The sequence below is a fragment of the Pleurodeles waltl genome, chromosome 7 (assembly GCF_031143425.1).
Source record: "Pleurodeles waltl isolate 20211129_DDA chromosome 7, aPleWal1.hap1.20221129, whole genome shotgun sequence".
In the NCBI taxonomy this organism is placed as follows: domain Eukaryota; kingdom Metazoa; phylum Chordata; class Amphibia; order Caudata; family Salamandridae; genus Pleurodeles; species Pleurodeles waltl.
The window spans coordinates 774,005,682-774,020,410 of record NC_090446.1 but is presented as its reverse complement, the minus strand read 5'-3'; the positions used below and the strand labels follow the sequence as shown (position 1 = coordinate 774,020,410).

Below are 14,729 nucleotides of genomic sequence, written 5' to 3'. Positions count from 1 at the left end.
CTAGGAGGGGCTCCTAGCTCTCTATGTGGCAGCAAGAAGGCGTGACCCCAGGATTCCTACCTACTGCAAAAAGGGAGTAAATGAAAAAGGCGTATAGAAGTAAATCACCACCGGTCTGTGACATGAATTGTGCAGTTTAACTGAACAGCCTGTCAATCTATAAAGTGCAAAAATGGGATACGTAAAAGATTAATGAATCCTGATTTTGGTAAGCAGAACTGTGTTTAAGAATATACACAACCATTTGGGCCAGTCCACATATAGCTTCAAATAACTCCTCCACATAAATGTTCACCTTTTGTGCTGACACTGTAAATCAGGTGAATGCTTTGCCTGGATATCTCCCTTTCTTCCAAGACTCTAAATACATTATTTGTACTTTCTACACTATTTGACTCCAAACATTGGCATCACATTCTCTATACATTCTTTACATTATTCGACCAACTAATGCGATTCTATGCTTTCTTTCCTGCTCTGCAACCCGTTGTCAGCATTCTGATTTCCTTGACTGAATCTTCAAATCAGAATAAGCATTGTTCTTATGTATGGTCATGGAAGTCTTCTGTGAGTTGAAATATCCTTATAATGTACGTCACTCTGTAATTTGCTCCTCACTCTATCCTCAAATCATTGAGTCTACACAAATCGACTGTCGGCTGGTATATGGAGATCGAGACACGGGCTTTTATAAGAGGGAGGAGCACAAACAGCCGCTCATGTCCATCTGAGTGCCAAGCATAGGCTCACCCATCATGCAGAGATGCATCCCGAGCCTCTGCTGTCACCGTGAGATGCTTAAAGACCTCTGCTGTCAGAGGGGCAAACCTAGCGCAGCCTCGACACTCGCTTTCATGCTACCCTGAGATTCCACTGCCAGAAAAATGCATTCTGCACACAAAAGACAGGCTGGTCCAATGAGTGCAGATGTGACTGGTTAGAGAGGAACTAGTTAGTAGACTATTAAAGCACACCACTGCGACGCCTCATGGGGTGCTGCGCTGCTGAAAGTACACAGATACTGTCGTCTTTGCACTAGCAAAAAGGCATACTTCATTGCAACTGCAAAACAAAATTGGGTAGCCCAACGTCAGAGAGAATTTGCTGTGAAATACCGAAGTAGCACATAATTGAAGGCTGTGGGAAAACTGCACACTTACAATTTGCTTTGCTTTTATTAGACACATTCCCCTGGTTGAGGTTTAGAAAGTTGCTATAGCGACATTAAAATAAACCTTCTGTAGAGCACTTGAATGATTCCAGTTAACACTATTAATAATAGATTCGGGGACCAGTCCTGCAGCCTCTTCAATCAGTTTAGATTTGCCTCATCGTCCCCTGTGGGGACTGTTTTATCAGTGATAATTTTGCCTTGACACTGTAGCTGGCAAGTGCACAAGTTAAATCGGTGACCACAGCCTTGGAAAGCTGTGATGGATTGCTTGACTGATCCTGTCCACTAGCAAGTGTGCACTCCCATAAACGCATAACCAGGACATTCTTACGGTCCATGCGGGTCAGGCATGGCCATTGATAGCACTGCACAGGCTCTGTGCCCTCTGTAGTGCTGATAAGTATTATCACTATCCGTGAAGATTCTGATGGATCTTCCAATTGTTCGGCCCTTAAAATGGGCATGCAACCGACTACTAAAAGTCCTATGTCCACCAAACACTATTAGCAGTGGTGCCAGATGTAGTAATCTCAATTGACTGTCATATGGGCACATCTTTATCCAGTATTTCTAATTCCCAAAGAAAAATGCCCTTATGATTGGTGATGTTATTACGGAGTGGTGACATTTCCCATCGGAATAGCTTAGAATGGAATTTATTTTTAAAATCATAATGTAAGGTTTTGGAAGCCAGAAATGTGTTGGTGATGTATGCTGCCGCTTGAACTGCACAGACTTGCAATTAGCCACTGTTTTCATAAAATTACTGAAAGTGGCTACTGATAAGAGCACCAGCCGCAAAGTCAGCGCCCAATAATGTCTTGTTTGCTTTAAAACTACAGTAGTGGCGTGCCTACACTATTTATATGACTGCAAGAAATGATCACATTTTGACCTCTGCTCTACCTAAGTAAGCTGCCTTATTATAGTCAAGATTTAGTATTAACAACTAGCATGTAACATTATCTTGCTAGAGATTGAGAGTATGGCTAATTTTATGGTCTTATATATATTTTCAGTATGTTTTGAGAGAAACCTGAACGGGGAAGCTGTTATATTGAAAGGTGATTCACGGTAAACAAGCCAGCAATTAATTTTAATATTTTTTTGTAATTTTTAAACTCATGTAATATTTTATGTATTTATATCATTTATATATTATGTGCTTCGAAATTGCAATCGTTTTTAGGTACCTATGCAATAATGCTTACTCATTCTTTCATTCATTCTCTTCTTGCGTGGAGGTTCCTTCTGTGAGCGGGGTGTCGAGATTCTAAAATATGGTTCTTTATTGCTGGGACGTTTTGGTTGTCAGATATTGATTTTTTAGTAATATCTGCAAATTATATGACAAATTATATGTCAAGCGACATAAAGCCATATTTATGCAATAAAAGCTGCAGCCACAAAATCTCATATACCCGCTGACCCTCTACAATGTTTTATCAACAATTTATTCATGAAAGGTAAAGTGAAATACCTGGTGTGCTTCTTAAAACCCAATAAATGCACCCCCAGTTTCTTTGCTGTAAAGATTTAACATCATATACGACACCAAAGCTCAACGTAAAGGTCATGGCATAAAAACGCAATCCTCTTTTCTAGGTGTGATTACAATCTTTAGGGCTTTGTCTGAACAATCCTCAAGAATATTGCAACGAGATAGGTTCCAGTACAAGACGCGTTTATGACCAGGATAGCTGCACTGACCAGCTGCTAGCAGGGATCCTGAACAACGCCGGCCCTCGGCCCAACTCACGGCAAATGCAAAACAACTGCGACGTTTGTTTAAAGATGATCGGCAAATCGGATGCTAAACTACTACAATCAAACAACAAGTAATGAGAAAGTTGACTCGGGCCGCGCAGGTCAGCATAAAACCTAACATTATAGTGACCTTACAACCGTCCTACATCCAAGCCCGAATGAAACGCGCACAGCAATACTTCCAGCGCTGAGTGCACCAACGCTGGATGCACGTAAGTAAAGCAGAGGTTAAAAACTGCATCCCTTCTGGACGCGTGCATGTACATTTATTAATTCAATTGTTTGCTCTGCTAGAAAGCACGGTTCCCGGCGTAAAGCGCGCAGTGGCTGTGAAAGGCTCGAATTTCACACCAGCGAAAAGCAGCTTTTGTTTCCTATGAAAATGAAAATAAACTAGGCGCCGGTTTTCCTTATACCCTGACTGAATGTACAGAAACGTCGCTGCCATACATGCCAACATTTAAGAGCAAGCAAGAGGGAGATTTTATAAAAATTGTCGGGAATGTATTTTCCCCACTGACTTATACTGAAGCAGAGACAAACTGCCTGAATCGGGTTTATTAGTATGTCTGGTGACAGAAAATCTGCATTTTATTTTGGCACTTTAATAACACAGCGTAAACAAAAACAGAGTTCTGAGCTCTGTTTTTGTTAGCCCTATGTAAAACTGCCAAAGATAAAAATGTTGAAGCCAGTCATATGCTCTTATGTCCCCTCCAAGAATAAAGGACAAAGCATTAACCTTTGATGTCGGAGGTAATTCTTGAAGGGGGAGATTGGGGCATGCCTGATATTTTATTTTTGAGAGTCATAAAACTCAGAACAGGGTTTCTGCATGCAGGAATCGGGGGGCGTCAGAATAGCCTTGACATCGGTAGTCTCCCACCTGAAGCGGGAGGGCTGACATGTATGGTCACTGCCTCCCAACAGGGTGCTTTCTCTGAACGAATTAACCCGAAGCTTGCAGGCTGTTAGTAGATAATGAGAAGGGCATGTGCTCTTTGGGCTAAGAGGATGGAATGTCAGCACCAATGTTCTTCTCAGACGTCTATCCACTGCAGAGAATATAGTACGCACAATAATACTTATTCACGTTTTACTAGTACTGGAGAGAAAACCAAAATTGTTGTCTTTCTTTTTCAATATCAGACCCAGCGTAAATCAATTACCTCCCAAAGCATCACACCACCTTTATCCTCCAATGCACAGAACCGCTTCGGCCACACAAATGCATTTTTTTTTTAACACTCTACATTTCTATGTTCTGAAATATTAAACACGATTTCCACAAAAATGAACATATAAAAAAAACAACAAATAAGTAAGAAAGGGCCCGATTAGGACAGTTGAGAGGCTGCTCTCGACCGCCGTATTATGATGTCCCAACCGGGCCAGCCAGCACTGACGGTATGGCGGCATTGGCTTTGGCTTTCAGGGAGAGCCGAGAACAAGGCCGCTGGACTGTCAGTGCCAGCAGCACACTCGGAATGCGCACTGTCTGCCATTCTGAGTGAGTTAATGGGGAACCCCTGCACTGCTCACAACATGGTCATGTGCAGGGGCTCTCCTGTGGCTCCGTTCATGCCTTTCCACCAGCCTTCTCATGGTGGTGACCCTGCCATGAAAGGGCTGACTGAAAGGCAAGTCGTCATCAACATGTAGGTGCCGCCCTCTGCACCGCTGTGCTTGACCACGACTTGCACAGCTGCCAACCAGTCAGGATCCATGATCCTGGTGGTGGTCTCCTGTTGGTCCGACCGCCAGGATCGTAATCTGACAATCAGACCGCCACCACGAGTACAGCAGTTTTAGGACTGCCATACTCGTAATTAGGCCCAAAATTAACAAAGGTATGCGGACAGTAGTATTACCTTTACAAGGCTACCCTAATGTAGGCATAACAGATAAAACATTCCTCTAGATTATGGCACAGTCTCCACCAAATGTAATGCTATGTAACTAGCATTTGTAGAGCGCAGCCTGCCAGTGAGTAGGGCACTGTCGTGCTACTGGCAATGTGCGCAATGTCTGAACAAGTGTTTATGGGTTTTCCAGTCATCTGCATACTACATGCTGGCTATGAGGTGTGTTCGGCCTCTGGCTGGGTGGCAGTGAGTTTTTTCTATGAGCTACAGGGTGTGTAATTTTGATATTGGAGAGGTCAGTCGGAAAGCTGAGCCCACATGTTGTAGCATCCCTTGGCATACTATGCACCTGTTGACATCAGCTCTGCTCATACCACCTGCAAGTCGTTGGTATGTGTTAGCGAAAAAATGACCTAGAAACTGGGAATAATGCAATAAACAGCAGGATTATTCCATGGCCTGCATAATATTCCCTACTGCGAACCTCACATTTATGATCAAACAGCATAGGGTAAAATACCAAGTGGTAAGTGTAATAACACTCCTAGAATTACCATGCTGTACAGGGCAACTCGTAATTGGTTCTTTGGAGCATATATGTGCTATTTTAGATTTTCTATAGTGCCCGATTAACTGGAACACAACTCTTAATATATAACCAATTATCTTTCCACACTGCTTTCACAAAACTGACGCCTTAATGACCAGGTTGGATGCCACACAATATCGAAACAGACACACCCCTGAGTTATATTCCATGTAACACCCATATTTCCGGTTCTGTTAATTGCCTTGTTCCCTCCTTTGGCCAAATCAGTATTCCTAGTGATATACATACAAATGGGAGCACTACATTTCGTGCAGTTTGCTGTGCGCAGTGTGACTTTGTCATGTTGCTCTTTTCCACCATGAATTCTACCCAACACACTGTTCTGCGACTGCGGATGCTAGATACACCCTAACTATCAAACTTCTGGCTGCTAGATACCAGTTTCTTTCTTCCACACACCGCCAGGTTTGCTCTTGATGATGTTTACTATAACCATGGGACCCATTACATTGCTTAGGAGTGCAAGGCGTATTGCAGAATGAGTGTTTTAATGTGTTAACCTACTAAGCATCATGAATGCTCTAGTGGGGCAGATTCTTTAATAGAGCAAGACGGCAAAGGGATGGGGGATTCAGGCTGGGTCAGCTGCTGGTGACTTCTGATGTTCCACAGGATTCCATCCTATTTTGATAACAGTTTTACACTTGGATTTCAGCTTTCCTATGAGCAGGTTTGTGTTACATTTTAAAATCAAAATACCGAAACAACCTGGCTGCTGAGAGTGACACTATAAAACCAGTTTTAAAAGGATCAGGAGAAAATGAAAATCGCAACATATCCTTTACCGTCTACAACTCCAACCCCAACACTGCTTCTTCTTGTGTTCATCGGAGCTACGAAAAACCATTCGTTTGTTTTGTAACTGTAGGTCTCCACTGACGCCAGCCCTGTTTGAGGAAAAAACAAGGTCTCCAGTTAAAAAAAAGTCTGGAAGTGCTTATGAGAGAATCTAACATTGTCACACCTGGATGAGCGTGTTGTAAGTGTCTTCTCACGCAACAGAAAGAGAATAATGAAAGAAGCATAGGCTTAGCCAATAGGTCTTGTGGTTGGCTGTCAATGTTTGGCTTTGCCAATGGTTGTGAATGGTTTGCCACCTTTTACATTCTGACATTGTACAAAGGTACTCATTTTTGTCTGAAAGTGCACATTGTGCAAGAGCAGAATGCGTCGCTCACAGACTGGCAAGCTAATAGGGACTGTGCACAGTGCTATGGCGGGCAGAACAAAAATGGGAATGGCACATTGACAGACCAATGGATGAAGAGAGTTGGCTAAAAGTCCATAAGCATGTCAAATTTACTAGGCCTTTAACAGGTGGATTGTTGTTCAACTCTGCTAGACGGGTTCTGTTTTCTGCATGGAATCTCACAAACTACCATAGCAGGCAAGGGTTTTGGTGCTTATTACCCCATCTGTCAAACATTGGGAGTAAAGAAATGCACTGTGATAATCCTTGTTAGGCCTTTTTCAGAGGGATGGTTTATTGTTTTGCCAACTGCAATTCTGTACATATTTGTGATTGTATCCCTGTATGCCTGATGGTTGCCTTGTGGGAAAGCCTAGGCTCAGTTCGGCTGGTAAAGTAGCAAGGCATCAATAATTTGTTCACTGGGAAAAGTTAAGTCATGATGTAGGTCTTATCTGTTATGAAAAGCTGAGGCAAATGCAGCAGGGCTGATTTAGTTATTGTGAAAGGCAAATGTTTAAGCAAAACCTTTAAGGGCATGATGTTATTTCACAGTGTTAAAGCCCCCTTATGGGCTATTTTTTAAAAGAAATCTGTCTCACAGACTACCATAGCAGTTGGGTGTTTTGGGGTAGGTTACCGTCTCTAACAAACCCTAGGGGTAAAACATTTGCAGCGCAATTCTCATTAGGCCCTATTAGAATGTTTTCTATATTTTATTGCTGACTAAGTTTGTACATATTTGTAATTTTAGAAGAGCATGCCAGATGGCCACTAGGCCTGAGTTGGTTATAGTGACAAGCAATGATAAAGGATACAGGCCTGACTGATTCACTGTGAAAAGTTACGTCAAATCCCATAGGTCAGCTCTATTTATTATGAAAAAGCATGACAAAGACGTTAGGGCTAACTTATTTGTAGTGCTACACGTGTTAAACTCAGGAGGCTGTTAGGGGTGGATTGCTATTACACATTAGTAAATACTGTAGACAGTTATTTGCTTACATGGAATGCCACAGTTTATCATAGCATACAAGGGTTTTGGTGCTACCTCCTCTTGCAAACACTGAAGGTAGAAGATATGCACTATAATAACCCTTTTCGACCCTCTTAAGAAGAGTTTTAGAATGTTTTGTCTACTGCAAGTCTGTACACATTTTTTGTTAATGTGTAATATTTAGTTAGATGTGTGTGTGTCTCTGTATCAAGGTACTTCCAGATCTTGTCTGGCAGATTAAACTGCCTGACAGACTCTTGCAATAATGCGTATAGATACCTGCAGGGAGTTTGGGTAACCCTCTTCATCCATTTATCTCTTCAACTGCCATTCACATTTTGCTTATGCTCACCGCAGCGTACGGTAAGGAGCAATGGGTCAGCCCACTTTAGCCAATTACTCTCTTGGACTGTGAGTGATGACATTATTGCCTGATCACATGTACACTTATGCCTACAAAGAAGTGTACCTTAGTGCCAGGGCTGGTGGATCAATAGTTTTCTATGACAGTTTGTTATCTTTTTTCTTTGTTTTTAGTTATCCCTTTGTGTTAAAATTAGGTTCTCATGCTGCAGTAATTCAAAACCATGAGACCCTTTCTTTGTGCAACTATGAATCATATTTTTCTATAACGTAAATTAAAAACCAATAAGGGTTCAACATCTCTTCTATGAATGCTTGCATGCTAGGATGTGCCCATACTGTACCATTATAGCAATTCTGTACTATTATATGTGATGCATACAGTATTTATTGTTTTTTTTGTTTTTATTGAAAGCACATGGCCGCCATGTTTATGCAGAGCAATGTTTATTTTTTAAATTTTTCTGTGAAGCATGTGTGGCTGTCCAAAAGAGTAAACATTCATAAGATAAACGACAGATGTAACAATGACAGGTTTATTCCAAATGCCCCAGCCACTCAACACCTTCCTAATTTACAGTTTGCCTGTCACTTCTCCCATCAAATCAAATCATTAACATTTATAAAGCGCGCTACTCACCCGTGCGGGTCTCAAGGCGCTAGGGGAAGAAAGGGGGGGTTATCGCTGCTCGAACAGCCAGGTCTTTAGGAGTCTCCGGAAAGCGGAGTGGTCCTGGGTGGTCCTGAGGCTGGTGGGAAGGGAGTTCCAGGTCTTGGCCGCCAGGAAGGAGAAAGATCTCCCACCCGCCGTGGAGCGGCGGATGCGAGGGACAGCAGCGAGTGCGAGGCCAGAGGAGCGGAGGAGGCGGGTGGGGACGTAGAAGCTGAGGCGTCTGTTGAGGTATTCCGGTCCCTTGTCGTGGAGGGCTTTGTGTGCGTGGGTGAGAAGTCGGAAGGTGATCCTTTTGCTGACTGGGAGCCAATGCAGGTGTCTCAGGTGTGCGGAGATGTGGCTGCTGCGGGGAATGTCGAGGATGAGGCGGGCCGAGGCGTTTTGAATGCGTTGCAGGCGGATTTGGAGTTTGGCTGTGGTCCCGGCGTAGAGGGTGTTGCCGTAGTCCAGGCGGCTCGTGACGAGGGCGTGGGTCACGGTTTTTCTGGTGTCGGCGGGGATCCAGCGGAAGATCTTGCGGAGCATGCGGAGGGTGAGGAAGCAGGCGGAGGACACGGCGTTAACTTGCTTGGTCATGGTGAGAAGAGGGTCCAAGATGAAGCCGAGGTTGCGGGCGTGGTCTGTGGGGGTCGGTGCGGTGCCGAGGGCAGTGGGCCACCAGGAGTCGTCCCAGGCGGACGGGGTGATGCCGAGGATGAGGACTTCCGTTTTTTCCGAGTTCAGCTTTAGGCGGCTGAGCCTCATCCAATCTGCGACGTCCTTCATACCCTCTTGTAGGTTGGTCTTGGCGCTGGCGGGGTCCTTGGTGAGGGAGAGTATAAGTTGGGTGTCGTCGGCGTAGGAGGTGATGATGATGTCGTGCTTGCGTACGATGTTGGCGAGGGGGCTCATGTAGACATTGAAGAGTGTCGGGCTGAGTGATGAGCCTTGGGGTACGCCGCAGATGATCTCGGTGGGTTCAGAGCGAAACGGAGGGAGGTAAACTCTTTGGGAACGGTTAGAGAGGAAGGAGGCGATCCAGTCCAGGGCCTGGCCTTGGATTCCGGTGGAGCGGAGGCGGGTGATTAGGGTGCGGTGACAGACGGTGTCAAAGGCAGCCGAGAGGTCGAGCAGAATGAGGGCGATTGTTTCACCGTTGTCCATCAGGGTTCTGATGTCGTCAGTGACTGAGATGAGGGCGGTTTCAGTGCTGTGGTTGGTTCGGAATCCGGTTTGTGAGGGGTCGAGCAGGTTGTTGTCTTCCAGGAAGTTGGTCAGCTGTTTGTTGACGGTCTTCTCTATTACTTTGGCTGGGAAAGGCAGAAGAGAGATGGGGCGGAAGTTTTTCAGGTCGCTCGGGTCAGCCGTAGGTTTCTTTAGTAGAGCGTTGACTTCGGCGTGTTTCCAGCATTCGGGGTAGGTAGCAGAAGAAAAAGAGGAGTTGATGGTCTGGAGGTGCGGGGCGATGATGTAGTTGGCTTTGTTAAAGATGAAGTGCGGGCAGGGGTCCGAAGGGGCGCCGGAGTGGATAGAGTTCATGATGGATTTGGTTTCTTCCGTGTTGATGAAGGACCTGTTGATGAGGGTGATGGCCGTGGATGCCGGTTCGGTGGTGTTTGGTTGGGTCTGGTGTCCGAAGCTGTCGTGGAGGTCGCTAATCTTGCGATGGAAGAAAGTGGCAAGGGATTCGCACAGATCCTGTGAGGGCGTGACGGTGTTGGCGTTGGCGCTGGGGTTGGAGAACTCCTTGACGATGCTGAAGAGTTCTCTGCTGTTGTGTCTGTTTTTGTCCAGTCTGTCGGTGAAAAAGTTCCTTTTGGCGGCGCGGATCAGGTGGTGGTGTTCGCGGGTAGCGTTCTTGAGGGCGGTCATGTTGTCAGCGGTGCGGTCCTTGCGCCAGGCTTTCTCAAGGGCGCAACAAGATTTCTTTGATTCTTTGAGGGTGTCAGAGAACCAGAGAGGTTTTTTGGTGTTGGTCTGTCGATGCGTGCGTTTGAGGGGGGCAAGGATGTCTGCGCAGTTGGAGATCCAGTTTGTGAGGTTGAGGGCTGCGTCGTTGGGGTCGGTGGTGAGGGTGGGTTGGTTGGCGGCGAGTGCGGAGAAGAGTTGCTCTTCGGGGATCTTGTTCCACTGTCGACGAGGGATGGGTTGGGTGCGGAGGTGGCGGGTCTCGCGTCGGAATGTGAAGTGGACGCAGCTGTGCGCGGTCCAGTGTAGGGCGGAGGCGTGGCTGAAGAAGACGTGTTTGCTGGCGGAGAAGATGGGGTCAAGCGTGTGTCCGGCGATGTGGGTGGCGGTGTTCACCAGTTGTTTGAGGCCGAGGTTGGCGAGGTTGTCGAGCAGGGTGGTGGTGTTGGGGTCGTTGTTTTGTTCCAGATGGAAGTTGAGGTCGCCTAAGAGGATGTAGTCCGGTGAGGCGAGGGCGTGCGGGGAGATGAAGTCGGCGATGGCGTCGCTGAAGGGGGCGCGTGGCCCGGGAGGACAGTAGACGAGGGATCCTCTGAGGGTGGTCCTCGGATCGGTGCGAATCTGAAAGTGCAGGTGTTCAGCGGCGAGAGGGGTGTCTTCGGTGGAGGTGGTGACGCTGATGGAGTCTTTGAAGACGATGGCGATCCCTCCTCCTACCTGGTTGGTGCGGTCTTTTATGGAGATCTTGTAGCCTTCGGGGATGGCAGTGGCGATGTCGGGGGCCGAGGAGGCGTTCATCCAGGTCTCCGTGATGAAGGCGACGTCCGGTGCTATGGAGTCGAGGAGGTCCCAGAGTTCAACGGCGTGTTTGTGGATGGAGCGGGCGTTGACTAGGATGCACTTGAGGTGGTTGATGGCGCGTGGGCTTGTGGTCGTGGTTGTTGCGTGGTGGAAGGTGCGTTTGCAGGAGTTGCAGGCGAAGGGTCCATGGGTGCGTTTGGGGTGAGCTTGGAAGCAAGTTTTGGAGCGTCCTGGGTTGAGGGCGTGGAGGGTGGTGGGGTCGTAGCGGGTCAGCGGGGCTTGGGAGAGCTGGGGACCAGGGGTCGTGGCGCTGGGCGCGGGACAGGCGCAGACGGGCGCAGACGGGCTTGCCTCTGGCGCGCCCCCGGCGCACTAGCGGCGCGCCCGCTGCACAGTCGCGCAGCGGCCGCCATATGAGGTAGGAGGGGGGGGAGGGGTCAGGTGGGGGCGAATGGGAGCTGGGGGGCGGGGGCGTGCAGGAGGTCGAGGCGGGAAAGCGCGAGGGAGGGGGGGACAGGTAGAGTGAGAAGAGCTGGGGGAGGGGGGTTTAAGGGCGGAGGGGGGTGAGTGTTAGGAGGTTTAGGAGATAGGGGAAAAAGATAGGAGTAGGGTTGAGAAGATAGGGGAGGGGGGTTGTAGAGGTGGGTGAGGGTGAGAGGTAGAGTGAGAGGATAGGAAGATAGGTAATAGAGGGGGTGAGGGAGGGGGGAGAGATAGGGAAATAGATAGAGAAAATAGATAGATAGGGAAATCGATAGATAGGGAAATAGATAGAGAGATAGGAAGATAGGAGGAGGTGGAGAGTGAGGGAGTTAGATAGTTGGGATAGAGAGATAGAGAGATAGGTAGATAGGAGGAGTGAGGGAGGTAGATAGTGAACGGGATAGATAGGGGAGATGGAGAGGGGGATGCGAGTGGGGGAGGGGGATGAGGCAGGAGCAGGAGGGCAGGCGCGGGGAGAAGAGGACGGAGGAGGCAGAAGAGCCAAAGGCAGAAGACAAGAAGACAAGAAGAACAGAAGAACAGAAGACCGGAAGGAGAGAAGAAAGGAAGATCAGAAGACCGGAAGGAGAGAAGAATGGAAGACCGGAAGAACACAGAAGAACGCAGCGGAACACAGAAGAACACAGAAGAACACAGAAGAACACAGAAGAACACAGAAGAAGATCCAGAAAACGGAGAACAGAGGGCAGAAAACCACAGAAGAAGATGAGGAAGAAGAGAAGAAGAGTGAAGACGGGGGAAAGAAGAGTACAGAAGAAGATTACAGACGCGGAGTGAGGAGGAAGAACAGAAGAACAGAGAAGAAGAAAAGAAGCAGGAGCAGGAGAGAGGGTGAGTAGCGCGGGGCAGAGCGAGGGGTTGGGAGGGGGGGGTGTACTTACTGTTAGGTGGGTCTCAGGAACGCAGGAACTCAGGAACCTGGAGGGGCTGCAGCGGCAGGGGGAGCGACCTACCCTTGGGTCAAGGGTGGCTACCACTGTCGCGCAGCGGCCGCCATATGAGGTAGGAGGGGGGGAGGGGTCAGGTGGGGGCGAATGGGAGCTGGGGGGCGGGGGCGTGCAGGAGGTCGAGGCAGGAAAGCGCGAGGGAGGGGGGGACAGGTAGAGTGAGAAGAGCTGGGGGAGGGGGGTGAGTGTTAGGAGGTTTAGGAGATAGGGGAAAAAGATAGGAGTAGGGTTGAGAAGATAGGGGAGGGGGGGTTGTAGAGGTGGGTGAGGGTGAGAGGTAGAGTGAGAGGATAGGAAGATAGGTAATAGAGGGGGTGAGGGAGGGGGTAGAGATAGGGAAATAGATAGAGAAAATAGATAGATAGGGAAATCGATAGATAGGGAAATAGATAGAGAGATAGGAAGATAGGAGGAGGTGGAGAGTGAGGGAGTTAGATAGTTTGGATAGAGAGATAGAGAGATAGGTAGATAGGAGGAGTGAGGGAGGTAGATAGTGAACGGGATAGATAGGGGAGATAGAGAGGGGGATGCGAGTGGGGGAGGGGGATGAGGCAGGAGCAGGAGGGCAGGCGCGGGGAGAAGAGGACGGAGGAGGCAGAAGAGCCAAAGGCAGAAGACAAGAAGAACAGAAGACAAGAAGAACAGAAGAACAGAAGACAAGAAGAACAGAAGAACAGAAGACAAGAAGAACAGAAGACCGGAAGGAGAGAAGAAAGGAAGATCAGAAGACCGGAAGGAGAGAAGAATGGAAGACCGGAAGAACACAGAAGAACACAGAAGAACACAGAAGAAGATCCAGAAAACGGAGAACAGAGGGCAGAAGACCACAGAAGAAGATGAGGAAGAAGAGTGAAGACGGGGGAAAGAAGAGTACAGAAGAAGATTACAGACGCGGAGTGAGGAGGAAGAACAGAAGAACAGAGAAGAAGAAAAGAAGAAAAGAAGCAGGAGCAGGAGAGAGGGTAAGTAGCGCGGGGCAGTACTTAGAGTCTAATTTAGAGTTTGGTGGACTGGTTACTCCATCCACCGTGTCCCCAATCGTTTTCTCCCATGAGGAATATCCAACAGTTAACCGAAAGGTCAACCATTATCAGGTTGCAACCCTTCCAAAATGCCATAGCTGATTCTGGATGGTTACATACACAATCCTCTCCTGTGGTTCCACCCCAAATGAACTGAGAAGCCCACCTATGACATGAGCACATGCATAACCATTTTCCACTTGACCATCAACAAGACCTTCTAATGGGCTATGTGCTGGAAACAGCATGATCCCTGATTCACCTACCATCACCTCTTTTTCATTGTGGCTACTCATCATATCGAGTGACTCCAGTTCTGGGACTGCCCCGCCACCAATACTGTTCCGCCAGCACTGTCAGCCCCTCCGCTAGTCCATTAGGGCCGCCTGTAAAACATCTAGATGAGAGATTTCCCACCCCTATTTTTTGCAGTTTGTATCTGGGAGGGGATCTGATGCTATTAAGCTTTTAAAAGAGACAAAAACAAGCTCTAAAGAAAACATTTCTACAAAAAAAACCTGTTGGCTATACTTAATATCTTGTTTTATTAGCAAGAAATAATTCTGTGTGTGGAGAAGTTGCAAAGTTCAAAGTAACCTGACACTGAAGCTGTATTTGGCACAGAATATCAATTTAACACTTTAGAAATCTTGTTGAGGTTCTGTTTATCAATCTGAAAGCTGAAATTAAAAGGTACTTATAAACGAAAAAACATGAGGCAATGACACTTGATTCATATCTTTTGATGTCCTACAGTAGGATACAAACCTGGAAACATCAAGGAAGTGGGTAGAAATAGCTGTCTTCTGGATTCCTAAAGAAATAGCAATGTTTTTTATTTATTTAAGATGGAATTCCTTCCGTAATTCTACTCTTATCTGTACTCTGAAAGTTGATCAGTGGATTATGGGAGGCATATATGTAAATCAA

At 47.1% G+C, this 14,729-nt stretch overlaps 1 protein-coding gene across 4 annotated transcripts in view; it reads right to left on the bottom strand.

The window, feature by feature from the left end:
• LOC138245566 (kelch-like protein 3) overlaps positions 1-14,729 on the bottom strand; it is a 416,865-nt gene that overhangs the window by 30,212 nt on the left and 371,924 nt on the right. For all 4 annotated transcript variants that reach the window (XM_069199266.1, XM_069199268.1, XM_069199267.1 and 1 more), the window contains one exon: positions 6,202-6,303. In XM_069199266.1, the coding sequence (XP_069055367.1) occupies positions 6,202-6,303 (102 nt within the window). The remainder of the gene's footprint in view (positions 1-6,201; positions 6,304-14,729) is intronic.